At 40.6% G+C, this 18226-nt stretch overlaps 1 protein-coding gene across 6 annotated transcripts in view; it reads right to left on the minus strand.

The window, feature by feature from the left end:
- Positions 1-750: 750 nt before the first annotated feature.
- Positions 751-18226, minus strand: part of BCLAF3 (BCLAF1 and THRAP3 family member 3) — a 69842-nt gene continuing 52366 nt past the window's right edge. For all 6 annotated transcript variants that reach the window (XM_079910432.1, XM_079910435.1, XM_079910434.1 and 3 more), the window contains 3 exons: positions 15127-15225; positions 11205-11360; positions 751-1910 (listed from right to left, as the gene is read on the minus strand). In XM_079910432.1, the coding sequence (XP_079766558.1) occupies positions 1881-1910; positions 11205-11360; positions 15127-15225 (285 nt within the window). In that variant the 3' untranslated portion in view covers positions 751-1880. The remainder of the gene's footprint in view (positions 1911-11204; positions 11361-15126; positions 15226-18226) is intronic.

Here is an 18226-nt window from a genome sequence, read left to right on the forward strand (position 1 = left end):
TTTACCCTTAAGTGCTACAATAAGTAAAAATAGAGCTAGAGAACCAACTTTGTTTAGTCAGTTACATTTTTTTTTTCTTTTTTTGGCCGTGCCGCACTGTGCCGCGCCCAGCACCATGTGGGATCTTAGTTCCCTTACCAGGGATCAAACCTGCGTCCCCTGCATTGGGAGTGCAGAGTCTTAACCACTGGACCACCAGGGAAGTCCCCAAGTTACATTTCTATGTTTAATGTCCATTTTCCCTATCAGGCTGTACGTACCATAAAGGCGGGCTCTATGTGTCTTGCTCTCTTGTTCATTGCTATAATTTTAGCACAGAATCTGTGCAATAAATATGCATTAACCTAATGATGAACTATTCGAGGTTTATAACTGTTCCTCAGAGTATGGGAATAAATGAAATAAATTATTTTAAAATTTAAGGCAGATGTTTTGGGTACTTAACACAATACAAAGTTGTCATACTGCTGTGTGCATGCATTTTTTTCTTGCCATAAGTGGAATGTAAAAAAAAAAACCTGACCTATAGAGACAGTACACAGCATAAGACAGGCCATCCATCTAAATTTATTACCCAATTTTAATGCATCAAGCACTCTTGCCCCCTTACTGCTGACCCACTAAGGAAATGGCTACTCTATCTTTTAAAGGCATGTTTAAAAAATTAAACGTTTGCAATAAGATTTTTCATAATCCAGTCATGAAAAAGTTAAGTTCTTACCAGATTTTGATGCAGAAAGTTCTGTCTTTGTAAGTGCAAAACAGTGGTTTAAAAATCAACAGTTCCTACCAAGGGCTATAATTCTCACATGAAATTAAAATAATGTTCTCACAAACTGGCAAGTAACTGCTTCAAGCAGAAGGAGCAACAGTATTTTATTTAATTACAATTAAACATTTCACAAAAGTTTAACTGGGAATGTATATGTACTATTAAGCAGAACACAGAAAACATAAAGAAATAAGGTATTGAGACCTAAAATATCATTTAAAATCCTACCAATGTTATCTTACACATAGTAGGTACTCAATACAACTGAACTGAAAATAAACACTTTATAATATGTGCTTGCAAAATGTGTAATGCTGTAGTAGTAAAGTACAATTTCTGAATATGAGATTTTGTCTGTCAGTTTTTTTAAAAGCCTTTAAAAATATGATATGCATGAGCTTACCCTGAGGGAAAGTAAGATGGAATACAGATTATAAAATCTTTATGTATTTTCCACAATAGCATTTTGAAGTTGGAAAAGAGCAAATAGTTGTGGAAAAAAACTGAACGAACCAATTACTCAAAATTCAGTACACTCATAACTACCTGATGGAAAATTTGAAGCACCTTTTCTTATGTCTTCTTATGTCATAATATGAAATGTATGAATTATATAGACCTTGATCTTCAGAAGCTTAAGAAAACTTCAAGTTGTAAGCCAAAATGTCATCAGAAAAAGAAAAATCTGGTATAAAAATTGCTACGTAAGGCCACTGTTTAAAGTTCTTTCATGTACAGACACTATACAATTCAGGTACTTTTGTTTTTGTTTTTATTACATAAGCAAAACTTTCAACATAGAAACGTCTGGATATAACTCAGTTCTCTATGAAACCATGCTCAGAGAAAAATGCATCAACAAATAATGCCCTTTTGAGACTTTTTGCAAAAGAAGCTGTAGTTAATACGACTTTTAAATTGAATACTGTAATTTAAAAGCAATTGTTAAGGGTAAAAAAGTTGCAGCATTCCACTACGGAAAAATAAAGTTATTTTATCAAGATAGTTACAGTATTAGTGCTTTAGTGCCAATTCTAACTCTTGACAAAAAGATGCTCCCAAATATCATCCTGTAGTGTCATTCATTTCCACTTGTAACAATTCCAGATTAGATTGCTGGGGCAATGTTTGTATATTCCTATTGAGAGAAAACAAAAGAAATACAGACTTCAAAAGAAGCATTGGTTAAAACATCTGAGCTAGAGTTTTGTTTACATTGCAATTTTCAAAATATTTTAATTAATGTATTACCGCTTGCACTCAAGATCCCCACAAAGCTATCTGGATTCCCAAAGACACAAAGTAACAACAAAACACATCAACGCGGATATCAAATGATAAGTCAGTAGGACAAAAAATATATATGGCACTTGATAGGCTGGTATTAGTAAGCTAATGAAAACAGCATTCTGCTATTTGGGCGAGTTTCACTGGGGACATCACTGACAAAAACTCAAGACTCTTAAACCGTAGTCCCTCAAGAACAGAGCCTGATGTGACACACGCACAACCTCAAATGGGTACTTTATCTTTGTCATCATATGGTATCTAATTCTAAAACTATATGGACTCTTCTAGCATGACTGGTAACAGCAGAGAAAGCTATTAGAGGGGGGAAAGCTTTCCTGCTTTTGGATGGTTACCTACAATGTACGAAGATGTATGGCTTCAATAAACACAGGAAAAGGAATTCACAATAACAATAAGACTATGATTAAAGGATAACAAATGTGAATTCTATACTGTGATGCTATGCAAAATGTTAAATTACCAACCACAAACTGGACATAGGACCATGCAACTAATAAAAGAGCAAAAATGGTAGAATGACATGTTTTTCTGGGACATTAAAAAACTTATTAATACATATATCCTTACCTTTTACTAGGATCTTACATTATTAAAACTGAAAGAAATTTAAAAGTTGATTTATATTTTGGCACTTATATTAGTATGGAAACGTTTAATTCCAAACAAAAACAGTACTGAAGAAAATTCTTCTATTTTGGTTAATGAAATGTTCAAAATACATGCATATATATTTTTGTCAACATCATTCCTTTAAACAGAGCCAGAATACATTGTATCCTATTTCTTTACTCATTATATAATATAAACATCATTTACATTGATCTTCAAATAAAATATCTGTTGCCTACTAACAAATGTAAAAGGAAACGCTAACTATAATAATTCTGAAAAACTTTTTCAACTGAAATATCTTGTTTATAAAAATGTGGAATTATTCTGAATCACATTCACCCTTGACATGGCTTCTTCTACACTATCTCTTGGATTGATCCCTGCATTCTTCCAATTATTTGAAAACCTATTATAAGCAGAATGCTGAACTAGACATACGAGCATCACCCTCCTCTAGGTTTTCATAACTTGACACTTGAGTCAACTGTTTCCTTGTTGATCTTCCTGCACCTCGCCTCCTCCCAGAACCTGCTCACCCAGCCATCAGCCTCAAACACCACTTTCTCCTTCTCAGTCTAGGAAGATGTCCTACTGTCACCACATCACATCCTCTATATTCTACCCAGATTTTGAGGTCCTCTATAATTTGCATACCCCTGTCTCTACCCAACTCCACATTCTACTCCCAAAAATGGATCTTTGGCTGTAGCCCATTCTAAGTCCTACTCTCCATGACTCAGCTTACAACCTACCTCTTTGGTGAAGAGAGTAGAAATCACAGTACTTAGCATACATTCCCTGACCATTTCTAATACACTGATCCTTTCCACCTCTCTGTAGGCACTTACCATCTGTGAAAATAAGCTCTTCAAAAATATGGCTGTGCAGAAAAGAGTTAATATAGCATACCTGACCGCTATTGTTTGAGAAGTCTGATTATAAGGTTGGCCCTTGGCTGGCATCTAAGAACTTAGATTTCAGGACGGTTTCCACCACTGATGAGTGCATAAATTGTGCAAACAACATGGTCCATGCTGAACATCTGCTTTCTTGCTCTGAGTCTGGAATGTGGTATGTGCCTGGCAGGGGGTGCCTATGTGACCAGCGCTGGGCGCTGAGTCTCTAACGAGCCTCCCTGGTTGGCAACATTTCACGCGTGTTGTCACAGCTCGTTGCTGGGGGACTCAGGCACATCCTGTGTGACTCCACTGGGAGGGGACTCTTGGAAAGCTGCACCTGGTGTCCTCTGGACTCGCCCGTGCACCAATTCCCCGTGCTGATCGTGCTGTGCGGCCTTCCGCTGGAACATCTCATCTATGAGCGCCACCACATGCTGAGTCCTCTGAATCCTCCTAGCGAATCACTGAACCCAGGGTGGTCTTGGGGACCCCTGACACAATTGCTGCTGTTCACTAACTTTTTAGAGCTATGGATGGGTGTGTGTGTGTATGTGTCTATGTGTGTATGATTAGATTAGATTCCATTCAACAAGCATTTTTAAAGACAGACCATATGAAAGGTAATGGGGGAGATGTGACGCTAATGAGGTACCCTCTGTGAAGGAGTTGATCAACTATTTGGGGAAATAGGAAGGTAAACAGCAACAGTTAGAGACCAAATGAAACAAGAGCTAAAGAGGGGGCTTTGGTAAGGCTTTACAGTGGATCATAAAAGGACAGCAGGGTTTAATAAGAAAAGGATGGGGATCAGGAGGCTATTTCTAGCCAAGAGAACGTCAGGAACAAAGATAGAAATACATGAAAACGGGCTTCCGTGGTGGCGCAGTGGTTAAGAATCCGCCTGCCAATGCAGGGGACACGGGTTCAAGCCCTGGTCTGGGAAGGTCCCACATGCCGCGGAGCAACTAAGCCCGTGCGCCGCAACTACTGAGCCTGCGCTCTAGAACCTGCGAGCCACAGCTACTGAGACCGTGTGCCACAACTACTGAAGCCTGTGCACCTAGAGCCCGTGCTCCGCAACAAGAGAAGCCACCGCAATGAGAAGCCTGTGCACCGCAATGAAGAGTAGCCCCCGCTCACCACAACTAGAGAAAACCTGCGGGCAGCAACGGAGACCCAATGCAGCCAAAAATAAAAGAAATAAATTTTTTAAAAATACATGAAAACATATATTATGCTCCAAAAAACAGAGGGTGCATGGAAAAATGTGGTTAGAAAGGCAGCTTAGGGCTGGACCTGGCTAACAAGTCTGGTCTCTTTTTTGATAGGCAACAGATTCCTTGGAAGGTGTCTGCACAAGAGTGATATGACTCCGACTGTGTTTTGGGACAATAACTGTGTTACTAGTGAAGGGACAGAATAAGCAAATCACAGGAGGCAAGGGAGCAAGTTAGAGGCTGCTAAGATTCCCCAAGCAGACCAGGAATACCTACGAATGTAGCATACAGTAAAGGTGGCATTTTCAATCAGTGGGGAAAGGACAAATTACTCAATAAGTAAGCAGTGTTAGAAAAATTGACTATCTCCTGGGAAAAAAATCAGATCCTGCCCTTATATTGTATCGTTAAAACAAATTCTAAAAGGAACAAGTATTTATATGTTGAAAAAAGTAACCATAAAACCACTTAAAGGAAACACACTAAGGAATTTTAATAAGCACAAACATGATATGAAATCTAAAAGCCATACAGGATTAACTTGACAGGTTCATGAAAATTGACAAGTTCTGTAATGTAAAAGCCACCATAAACAGCCAACTAACATGAAATAAATAGGAGCAAAATATATGATAGGTTAATACCCTCAGTAAATCAAGAGCTCTTAAAAATCAGTAAGAAAAAGTACCAACCCTCAACAGAAACATTGGTAAAACATAGAACTAAGGAAATTGAGGGAAGAAATACAAATGACACATAACATATAAAAAATATGTTTGCATCATTAATAACTGAAGAAAGGCAAATGAGAACTATCTCCTGCTATTAAACTGACAACAGAAAATAAAGATTAATAATGTGGAGTGCTGGCTAGGGTGCAGGTAAACAGGAACTTTCATGTACTTCTGGTAAGAACAAAAATGAGTAAAAAGGGAGCTATGGCAAGGTACCAAAATGTCAATGTGCACAGTGGTTTAAAGGAAATTATGAAAACCTGTAAACTATCCTGAAGTCATCAACAGACGCTTGGTTAAGTAAGTCAGTAATCATCAAACTGGTTTACACATACCCTTAGGAGTATATGAAGACTTTCCAGTGAGTATGTGGGTACAGACAGTTTGGAGGGAATCAATTTCCAGATCTTCAAATTCTCAATGTTTGCTTTCCAAAATAACCTGCCTGTACAATCGGTTAAGGCTGATTCCCTACCTCCCACTTTTATACTAGGAAGATACACCTTCTCATCCTGAATCTTAGTACTTTGCATTACCTGGGGACCCCCCCAAAAGAGGGGGAAATTGGAAATACTGGTGACGGTGCCAAGAAAGTGAACCAACCTTAGCAGCTAGTAATAAATAGCATACTTCTGCAAGTCGGATGCTTTCCATTTCTTTGCTTTCGTTTAATTGTAGGAGGACAAAATCAAGCTGTCAGTAAAAGAACATTCAAAATACTTTTTGAGGATAGATCACTAAGTGACTTTTTGGCCTATAATTCAGAGTGAGTCCAAAGAACGGAGTGGCATTGCTATAATAAAAGTTCTTTCATTCCCATCTATACAATCATATAAACAAGGTTTCTCAGGACTTACATTTATAAAAAGAAAAAATGGAATTGATAATTGAACACTATTATTCTACTACTAATAAGTAATATTTATCTATGAATACCCAAACTAATTGAAAAGAGAAATGCATTTCCAATAAAACTTTTATCTGATCAATACTTAACAAAATCTGTAATACATTTACGTTATTTTGATCAACTGTAATGGTCATTCAGTCCAGAGAAATATTGAACACCTAAGAGTCACAGAAATCTATTAATATTATGTGTCAAATTTGATTTGGTGAGCAATAAAAGACTTTCAAAGATAAAAGTCTATGGGGCAAACAGAATGGAATCCAAATTCAAGGCCAAAAAAAGGAATGATGTAAAGTTTCCCACTTGTTAAAAGAGCTCATCTGCGTACTTTAAAAAATGGATGTTACCAAATTCCTGTGGTGTGCAGGTTCACTGAAGAGATTTAAAACAATGATGTAACAGTTTTATTTAAGACTCTATTTATAATATGCCAGAAATTCTATCCTTTATAACAAGTTAAACTTATGATTAAAAAGTATTAGATACCAACCTAAAAATGTACAAGGAGGTAGATAATTTTTCATAATTTTAGGGTATGTAAGCAAAAGAGGTTTGAAAAGCACTGAAATAAATAAGACATCCATAGAGTGGAATGATATGCGGCTATTAAGATGAATGAATTGGATGGAGCAATGGATGAGTGATACAGATAAGAACACCTGGGACAATCGCAGTCAGAAGGAAAACTGGGAGGGTTAGTACGACAAGTTTCTAGCTTGGCTGGCTAGCTGTGAGAGCTACAGACCCTGAGGAGATATCAGTGGTCTGGGGAAGAGAGCAAGTGCGACTTTATTTTTAACAGCTTTACTGAGATATAACTCACATACCATACAGTTCTCCCATTTAAAGTGTACAACTCAATGGTTTTTAGTGTATTCACAGAGTTGTGCAACCATCACAATAATCACTTCTTTTGTGCCCCAGCATCCTTCAGCTCGAGGGACACAGCAGCAGTATAACAGGTTCTTGCTGATTCATCTGATCTTGGTTCCTGTTCTATCTTTGTACCCCATGACTTTCATAGTTTTTTCCAACCCCAAAAGCCATGAATCCTGGTCTCTAACTTCCTTCTCACAGTGTCCTTCTGCTCTCTCCTTCCCCCCTTTCTATCCAGGGGCAGAGATCTGGTAGGCACCGAGCTGACAGGTACCTGGGGACTACTGGAGAGTCTAGGATGCTGAGGAACTCCATGTTTTCCTGACCAAACACACAATTGCTAAAAGTTTTTCAGAGGCAATGTTCCCAGCGGGGACTTCATGAATTCTGAATAGGTTCTCCATCCTAGTCTGGTCCATAGTCAGATCCTCAAGAGTTTCTGAAAACGTCCTATATGAGCAGAGAATATTTCATGGGGGTGCTTGTGAATGACAGTGGATAAAAGACAAGCTTCTTTCCAGGGGGTAATAGACATTTCTCCCATCTCCTCATCTTCCACCCCAAGCACAGAATCCAAGAGAAAGGAAACATAATAAAATGGAATTTGGGTGCCAGAATGGGGTTAATATGACAAGTGCATGATGAATGAGGAGGAAGCATTTTAGTTCTGTACTTTACTAATACTGCTTGGGAATCTTACTACCTTGTAGGCAGCTGGGGAGCTAATTCAGTTTTAGGGAGGCCACGATTATTCTGGTAAGTGGACAATAGGACATATCAGGAGCACGTCTAGGATCTCCCCAACTCTTCCCGGAAGCTGTTTGGCACTGGACACAAGAAGCACATGTCTGATGGCACAGTAAACAGACTGTACTACAGAGGAACATTATAAGAAATTCAAGCCATGACTGATCAGTCCAGACATTTCAATGTGGTGGGGGAGTGAGGAATCCAGACAAGACCAGTCTAAACTTTCCTGGTGGACTTTGAGGCATGTGGAAATACAAAGGTTCATATCTAATTTCAGGTTCAAGAAGTTCCAGGACACCTAGATTAATTAATTAACCATGCATCCTTAATCTAGTCGGTGGTCTAATAATGAAAACAATGAACTCCTTAGTAGGACAAAAAGCCAAAGCAGGGTACAGATGCTGCCTGGACTAAGACTTCTCTCCAGGGCAGGACCTTCAAAGTTCCCCCCAACAATGCTAAAGCTTGGGATAAAGCAACCCTGGAAGAAACCAAAGATTCCAGGCCTTCACCTCTTTTCTTTAGGGCATGAAAGCCAAGGTAAAACGGAGTAATAGGTCTAAACTGTCAGTCTGTACATATGGAATGGGATTCCAGGGTAGCACAATACTACTAGGACAGCTCTAAGGCCAAGTAAGCCGTAAGCACCTTAGTTCACGATTTGCAGGGCAGAAATAGAGACACAGATGTAGACATCAAACGTATGGACACCAAGGGGGGAAAGTGCTGGTGGGGGGGTGGTGGGATGAATTGGGAGACTGGGATTGACATGGATACACTAATATGTATAAAATAGATAACTAATAAGAAAAAAAAAAGTACCTTAGTTCAGACCTTGGCAGAAACAGAGCAGATGTGATGTCTCATTCCTTTCCCTAAAGGTTAGGAGAGTGTGGAGCCCAACTGTTCAGAAGGGTGCTAACAGTAGGGTGCCTGAATTCATGCCATGCTCATAGAGGTGGGCCTAGTTCAAACACAAATCTATACAAAGCCTGGCTATGCCTTGCTTGCAGGTACTGACAGTAGCCAGGGTGGAAAAGCTCATGTCAAAGTAGCTACAACACGAACATCTATGAAGCAGCATCCAGAATGGTAGGCCCAAGAAAGAGTAGTAGACACTGGTTCCTTAAAAATCTAGTGTGTGGCGACGACTTCTAAAGCTCTCAGTTGGCAGCAAAAGGCAAGAGGAAGGTGAGACTGTGATCTGCCCAGGACCCTAACTGCAACTGCTACATTCTAGATGATACAAAAAGCTTAGGCCCTAGGGGCTTCCCTGGTGGCGCAGTGGTTGAGAGTCCACTTGCCGATGCAGGGGACACGGGTTCGTGCCCCGGTCCGGGAGGATCCCACATGCCGCGGAGCGGCTGGGCCTGTGAGCCATGGCCACTGAGCCTGCGCGTCCGGAGCCTGTGCTCCGCAAGGGGAGAGGCCACAGCAGTGAGAGGCCCACGTACCGCAAAAAAAAAAGAAGCCTAGGCCCTAAAGCCTGGAGACCCATAGCAGGTTGTGGCTCTTTCTAGGACACACTTGTTATGTCCTAAGATGAAGGCTTGATGTCTGGTTTCTACTGGTTGTTAAGTGAGGCTGGCGGGCAATGTGGTCTGGAAGAACTGGGCAGCCAGCAGGAATGGGGCAAGCTGAGGAGAAGAAAAGGATGAGGAAATGGAGCAAGTTCAATGAGAATATAGAAACTGCAGGCTGAGGCAAGCACTCAGGAGCCCCCAATCATCTAAAAAACAGAGGTAAAAATGGAGCTAAATGAAACTAACAATCAGAGTTCAGCACAGAGCTAACAGACGAAAAACACACAATAGGTACCTGAAACCCAACCTTGCAATTGAGGAAAAGGCTTGCCTCACCCTTCCTCCTCGAGTGGGGATCAATGACCAGCTTCCTTGAGAACAGCCAGGCTGTCACCTGTGACTGGGGATGAATGCCTAGAAGACCTGCTGCAAAGAAACTTGCCACATGAGACAGGAAGAGAAGCAGCACCTTGGTCCAACATAGGGAGGTGTATGAGAGGGGAAAATGACTCCAGTTACATTCATGTTTTTAAACAAGAGATAGCTTTCCTAACACCAAGAGTGATATACACAGTGAAATTAAAAACCTCTTTTAAGGCACTCAGTTAAAATTGAGGGGTGGGAGAAGTTACAGAAGATATTCTATTCAACGCTAAAACTTCAAAAAAAAAATCAGTTGTCAACTCCATTCTACTGGTCCATCTTTTGAAAAATAAGTTTTACTAAAATCACCAAGTAAGCTCAGTGTAAAGTCTTCACAAGCATGAATACTTATGGGAACACTGAAGGTTAGAAAATGTATAAAACCACAATTAGATTATTTGATAGCAACACTAGATATACATCATCTACTCAGAAGAAAATATTAGCCCCAAATTATTAACAAAAATGAGTCAAACATTGACAAACATGCCTCAACAGATGTAATGCTATTGTTCTCATTTAAAATATAATTTGCAGACGTTACTTTTATATGATATTTATGCTGCATTTTCAAATACCAACATGGTGAATTTAAATAAAATCAATCCACAACTCAAAGAGTACGCAATCCAAATTATCAAGTAATGAAACTTTTTATTAATAGTTAGAGTTAGCATATAGTAGTGACGGTTGCACAGCACTATGAATGTAATTAATGCCACTGAATTGTACAGAGATGGTTAAAATGGCAAATTTTATGGTATATATATTTTATCACAATTAAAAAACATAAATGAATGGGAAAAAAAGATAAGTTAGTGTATTTTGTAATTATGTACCCTTTTTATGTACTCAGTTCAATATTTTTTGGTACCTAGAAAATTCACATTGTATCAGGCTAAAATATATCAGCTAAAAGACTTTACCTGATTTTCCATTTCAAAGATTAACCATACAACAGAAATTCTAAAGTAAAAAGTTCAAACAGCTAGCATATTCAAAGTATTTGAGGTATAATAGCTAAGGCATTCTTCAATTATCATGCAATAAGAACACTGATATCTAGGTTGTTTCTTAAGTCAAAATTACATTACAAACTGAATTTATCTATTAAACATAGATACTTTAGGAGTTCAAAAGTCGGTCAACATTTTTAAATGATCATAATCCAACTAACCTTTTTTTTCCTCAGTAATCTTTCTCTGAATTTATTAGTGATAAATCCACTTGGACCAGCAAACCGTAAACGCTGATATTTAGCCTGAATGCACAAGCTCTTCTGTAGTAGGCCTGATTTATACTGGGGCTGAAATGTGCCACCTCTAAAGTTGGTCTGTAAAGGAAAAAAAAATTAAATGTTAAAACTATAGCTTCCAAGTCTATTTTATTAGTATAAGAAAGGGGGGGGCTTCCCTGGTGGCGAAGTGGTTGAGAGGCCGCCTGTCAATGCAGGGGACACGGGTTCGTGCCCCGGTCCGGGAAGATCCCACATGCCATGGAGCGGCTGGGCCCATGAGCCATGGCCGCTGAGCCTGCGCTCCGCAACGGGAGAGGCCACAACAGTGAGAGGCCCGCGTACCGCAAAAAAAAAAAAAAAAAAAAAAAAAGAAAGGGGAAAAGGTCTGGAATGTAGAGCTTCCCTTAATTCTAGGTACTACAGATATTTAAAGGGAAAAGGTTAATGATGGTAATAAAGCATGTTTTCCTCAAACTAGCGTCCTAGTTTATTTTGTATAATAATAATTTAAAAACTATTTTATATAAATGAATTTTTAAAACTATTAAGTTAAATTTTGAAATTCTTGAAATTTATCATACTAAGAAAAAGACAACTTTAAAAACCTCAGAATTATCCTTCTGATTCATAGTGAAGTATATCAAATCCCAACTGGGTGGGGGAAGATATTAAGTATCAACATTTATTTAAGAATCAAAAACTCTCTTGGGACTTCCCTGGTGGTCCAGTGGTTAAGAATCCACCTTCCAATGCAGGGGACGAGGGTTTGATCTCTGGTTGGGGAACTAGGATCCCACATGCCGTGGGGCAACCAAGCCCACGTGCCACAACTACTGAGCCTGAACTCTACAGCCCACGCTCCACAACTAGAGAGAAGCCCGTGCACCACAATGAAGAGCCTGTGTGCTGCAATGAAAGATCCCGCATGCTGCAACTAAGACCCGACACAGCCAAATAAATTTTAAAAATTGAAAAAAAGAATCAAAAACTCTCTTAACTTTACTCTTGTTAGTACCTTTTTTAAAAAAAAAAAAATTATTTATTTGGCTGTGCCAGGTCTTAGCTGTGGCATGTAGGATCTAGTTCCCTGACCAAGGATCGAACCTGGCCCCCTGCACTGGGAGCACGGAGTCTTAGCCACTGGACCACCAGGGAAGTTCCTCTTGTCAGTACTTTTGAGTCAATCTTTCTTTACCATAAAAATCCCACTACAGCACATATTTTCAAGAAAAGAACTATACTTAACAAGACATTTCCTGACCTGCATACTGCCCAATATTACAACAGACATAGAGAACAATGAATATGTGTGTCCCATGTGGGACATGTACAAATGGTATCTTACAAAGGAGTAATTATAAAAATTAAGTGGATTCTTCTTTCCACAATGATTTAACAAATGGGTATGTTATGCATAATGATACACAAAAGTTTATTAAAAAGTATTTATGCCAGGCCTATTTTCCAATTATTTTCTTAAGGCTACAAACAATTTCAGGTAAAACAGAATTATAATGAGACACTGTAATTTTGTTAAAACTATCTGCACCAACTTGATACATCAGGGCTAATCTTGAGATTTACATTGCCCATTTTTACATATCTAATAAGGTGATTACTACCTTGCTTTGAATTAATCCAATTTATGTAAAAAGTAAATTTTAATGAAAGAGCTCCCTTTCTTAGGAATGATTATTTCTTCCCCCTACTTTACTATAAAGAATTGTGAATTTCTAAACAACCATATAACATTACACAGCTTTAAATGATTGGTCAAAAGGAAAGATTAATGCACATATTTTGAAAAACATTTTTTAAGTAAGTTAATGTTAAAGACCTTTCCCTTAAGGAGAATGGGTAACAGGAAATAGATCTTATAACAGTCTTAGAAAAATTACTACAACTGACTATATCTGACCAATGAGAAGTGCAACATGTAGGAAACACTTAAATCTGAATGCCCACCTACACCATATCTAAATTATATAGACGTTACATTTTTAGTTGACTTTATGCCTCATTACTTAAGAGATTAAAAGATGGTACAAAACATGTTTTTTTTTTTAAAAATATTTATTTATTTGGGTGCACCGGGTCTTAGTTGCAACATGTGGGATCTTTGTTGTGGCATGTTTTAGTTGCGGCATGTAGACTTCTTAGTTGCGGCATGCATGTGGGATCTAGTTCCCAGACCAGGGATCGAACCCGGGCCCTGTGCATTGGGAGCGCAAAGTCTTACCCACTGGACCACCAGGGAAGTCCCAAAACATGTTTATACAGCCTATGGCCCTAGCTATTTTTGAAAACCTAATGTCACACATGCTTTTAGGTACATGAACCACTGGCTAAAAATATTATCTATGCAATGGCTACAAATTGTGTTACTCCCACTGAAAAAAAAAAATCTTTTTTTTTTTTTTGGCCCCACCGCGCAGCTTGTGGGATCTTAGTTCCCTGACCAGGGATTGAACCTGGGGCCGTCACAGTGAAAGGGTGGAGTCCTAACCACTAGATGGCCAGGGAATTCCCTGAAAAAAATCTTTTGACATCAAGAATTTTGACTCAGGAAGCCAAGGTATTAACAGAAGATCACTCAAGTACACTTCTAGTCTATGGTTTGGAGATCATTTATACTACCTTTCTGCTCATACTAACTTCCTACTAATGAGCTAAACACTCTAGCCAGACTGCCTGCTACTTTCACCAAAAAAACCCTCAGGTTCTTGGCCTTCCCTGGTGGCACAATGGTTAAGAATCCGCCTGCCAATGCAGGGGACACGCGTTTGAGCCCTGATCCAGGAGGATCCCACATGCCGCGGAGCAACTAAGCCCGTGCGCCACAACTACTGAGCCTGCACTCTAGAGGCCGTGAGCCACAACTACTGAAGCCACAACTACTGAGCCTGTGCGCCTAGGGCCCGTGCTTCTCAAGAGAAGCCACCGCAGTGAGAAGCCTGCACACCCTGTGCACCGCAGTGAAGGATAGGCCCCGCTTGCCGCAACTAGAGAAAGCCTGCGCGCAGCAACAAAGACCCAAGGCAGCCAAAAAAAAATAATAAATAATAGTAATAAATAAAAAGGTTTAACGATAAATAAATAGTACAAAAAAAAACCCCAAACAGGTTCTTTTCTTTTCTTTTTGGGGGGAGGGGAAAGAGACACTGTAGAGTGGAAAAATATGAAAAAAAGGACCTATCATAAGCACGAAATTCAGTCAAAATGGATTTAAAAAGCACCTCAATTTATGAGAGCAAGGAGAGAGAAACATAATACCTTGCACTATAATTCTTATTCCATATGTTTGGGGGATGAAGTGTTCTGGAAAAACAAACATGTTCACTGATTAAAAGTATCACTGACATCAGACATAGCTGTACAAATAATTAGAACGTGATGAAATATGCTTTAACAAAGCATGTTGGACCAGAGTCTTTCTCTGATGATCCAGAAGGCCTCTGAGGGTTGTGTGTCTATGGGCAGGGTTTTTCAATCACTGAATCCTGGAGAAGGCTCTATAGCTATGCACTTACATCTTAAGAGGTAAAGAGGCAGGCTTAAAGGGAAGGTCTGGGACCTTGCCCACCTCTCCACCTAGAGCCACTCCATCTGGATCTGTTTTATGTATTTGAGTTTCCATGTAATATTTGAAAAAGGATTCCACTGGTAAAAAATATATTTGAAAATCAAATCCTGAGGAAAGGGGTCATCATTAACCTGATTACAGTTAACTATAATCCAGAAATATTAATTTAAAGCTACTATTTGAAATATAACAAAAAGAGCTTTTAATTTACTAACACTTAGAACATTATGTTCAAAGCAAAAACCCAAAGCTAGAATTGGATGGAGAATAACACTCTACCTTAAAAGTTCTTCTAAAGCCTCTTGTATTTTGATGGTTTCCCTCAATTCCAAATGGTTTGTGAGTAATGACGTCTTTTCTCTGCATAGTATGATAATTCTGCATGAAAAAAGTATTAGTATGGTTAATATACTTTAAATTTTATTTTTAAAAGTTCATTTTACCATTCAAAAAATACATGTTTTTGTTTGTTCGTTTTTGGCCACACTGTGCAGCACATGGGATCTTAGTTCTCCGACCAGGGATCAAACCCACTCCCCCTACATTGGAAGCACAGAGTCTTAACCACTGGACCACCAGGGAAGTCCCACAAAAATACACGTTTTAAATGCATGGGATTAAGAACACAAAGCATGTAGCATGTAGCTTAGCTGTATGAACATACACACATCTTCCTTCATGTAACCCATGCTAGTTTGTGAGGGGTTGGTTTAATTCATGAATGTGAGAAGTGTAACAAAATACATACTCCTGTATAACACAATGGGTAACTTTTAGAAAATGGACTGTAAATCTAGCATTTATTCAGGCATCCAGAAGAGAAACAAACCCATTATTACTAGGAGTTGCTAAAGAGTTGCCACTGTCTGAGAACACAAATTCTCAATGCTATAGGAGGCAGGTGCTGCTGAATCAGGTACCTGCTTTGAGTAGATGCTCCTGCCATGACTAGGTAAGTATCAGAAGGCAGAGTATTAAGACTGTAACTACAAAGAACCTGAAACCTTTGATGGGAGCAGGAAAGAGGGGGCCCATTTTTTTTTTTTAAGAACGCCTATGGAGAACTTCCGGGAAGATGGCGGAAGAGTAAGACGCGGAGATCACCTTCCTCCCCACAGATACACCAGAAATACATCTACACGTGGAACAACTCCTACAGAACACCTACTGAACGCTGGCAGAAGACCTCAGATCACCCAAAAGGCAAGAAACCCCCACGTACCTGGGTAGGGCAAAAGAAAAAAGAATAAACAGAGACAAAACGATAGGGACGGGACCTGCACCAGTGGGAAGGAGCTGTGAAGGAGGAAAGGTTTCCACACACTAGGAAGCCCCTTCGCGGGCGGAGACTGTGGGTGGCGGAGAGGGAAAGCTTCGGAGCTGCGGAGGAGAGCACAGCAACAGGGGTGCGGGGGGCAAAGCGGAGAGACTCCCGCACAGAGGATCGGTGCCGACCGGCACTCACCAGCCCGAGAGGCTTGTCTGCTCCCCCGCCGGGGCGGGCGGGGCAGGGAGTTGAGGCTCGGGCTTCGGTCGGAGCGCAGGGAGAGGCCTGGGGTTGGCGGCGTGAACACAGCCTGCAGGGGGTTAGTGTGCCACGGCTGGCCGGGAGGGAGTACGGGGAAAAGTCTGGAGCTGCCGAAGAGGCAAGAGACTTTTCCTTCCCTCTTTGTTTCCTGGTGCGGGAGGAGAGGGGATGAAGAACGCTGCTTAAAGGAGCTCCAGGGACGGGCGCGAGCCGCGGCTAAAAGCGTGGACCCCAGAGACGGGCATGAGACGCTAAGGCTGCTGCTGCTGCCACCAAGAAGCCTGTGTGCGAGCCTCAGTGTCACTATCCACCCCCCCCTCTAGGGAGCCTGTGCAGCCCGTCACTGCCAGGGTCCCGGGATCCAGGGACAACTCCCCCGGGAGAACGAACGGCACGCCTCAGGCTGGTGCACCGTCCCGCCGGCCTCTGCCGCCGCAGGCTCACCCCGCACTCCGTGCCCCTCCCTCCCCCAGGCCTGAGTGAGCCAGAGCCCCCGAATCAGCTGCTCCGTTAACCCCGTCCCTTCTGAGTGAAGAACGGACGCCCTCCTGCGAACTACACGCAGAGGGGGGCCAAATCCAAAGCTGAGCACCTGGGAGCTGTGAGAACCAAGAATAGAAAGGGAAATCTCTCCCAGCAGCCTCAGAAGCAGCGGATTAAAGCTCCACAATCAACTTGATGTACCTGCATCTGTGGAATATATGAATAGACAACGAATCATCCCAAATTAAGGAGGTGGACTTTGAGAGCAAGATTTATGATTTTTTCCCCTTTTCCTCTTTTTGTGAGTGTGTATGTATATGCTTCTGTGTGAGATTTTGTCTGTATAGCTTTGCTTCCACCATTTGTCCTAGGGTTCTATCCATCCGTTTTTTTCCTCTTAATAATTATTTTTTATTTTAATAACTTTATTATATTTTATCTTACTTTATTTTATTTTACTTTATCTTCTTTCTTTCTTTCTTCCTTCCTTCCCTCCTTCCTCCCTCCCTCCCTCTCTTTCTTTCTTTCTTTCTACTTCTACTAATTCTTTCTTTCTACTTTTTCTCCCTTTTATTCTGAGCCGTGTGGATGAAAGGCACTTGGTGCTGCAGCCAGGAGTCAGTGCTGTGCCTCTGAGGTGGGAGAGCCAACTTCAGAACACTGGTCCACAAGAGACCTCCCAGCTCCACATAATATCAAACGGCGAAAATCTCCCAGAGATCTCCATCTCAACACCAGCACCCAGCTTCACTCAACGACCAGCAAGCTACAGTGCTGGACATCCTATGCCAAACAACTAACAAGACAGGAACACAACCCCACCCATTAGCAGACAGGCTGCCTAACATCATAATAAGTCCACAGACACCCCAAAACACACCACCAGAGGTGGACCTGCTTATCAGAAAGACAAGATCAGGCCTCATCCACCAGAACACAGGCACTAATCCCCTCCACCAGGAAGCCTACACAACCCACTGAACCAACCTTAGCCACTGGGGACAGACACAAAAAACAACGGGAACTACGAACCTGCAGCCTGCAAAAAGGAGACCCCAAACACAGTAAGATAAGCAAAATGAGAAGACAGAAAAACGCACAGCAGATGGAAGAAGCAAGATAAAAACCCACCAGACCTAACAAATGAAGAGGAAATAGGCAGTCTACCTGAAAAAGAATTCAGAATAATGATAGTAAAGATGATCCAAAATCTTGGAAACAGAATAGACAAAATGCAAGAAACATTTAACAAGGACCTAGAAGAGCTAAAGATGAAACAAACAATGATGAACAACACAATAAATGAAATTAAAAATACTCTAGATGGGATCAATAGCAGAATAACTGAGGCAGAAGAACGGAAAAGTG

The sequence above is a fragment of the Stenella coeruleoalba genome, assembly GCF_951394435.1.
Source record: "Stenella coeruleoalba genome assembly, chromosome: X".
Lineage (NCBI taxonomy): Eukaryota > Metazoa > Chordata > Mammalia > Artiodactyla > Delphinidae > Stenella > Stenella coeruleoalba.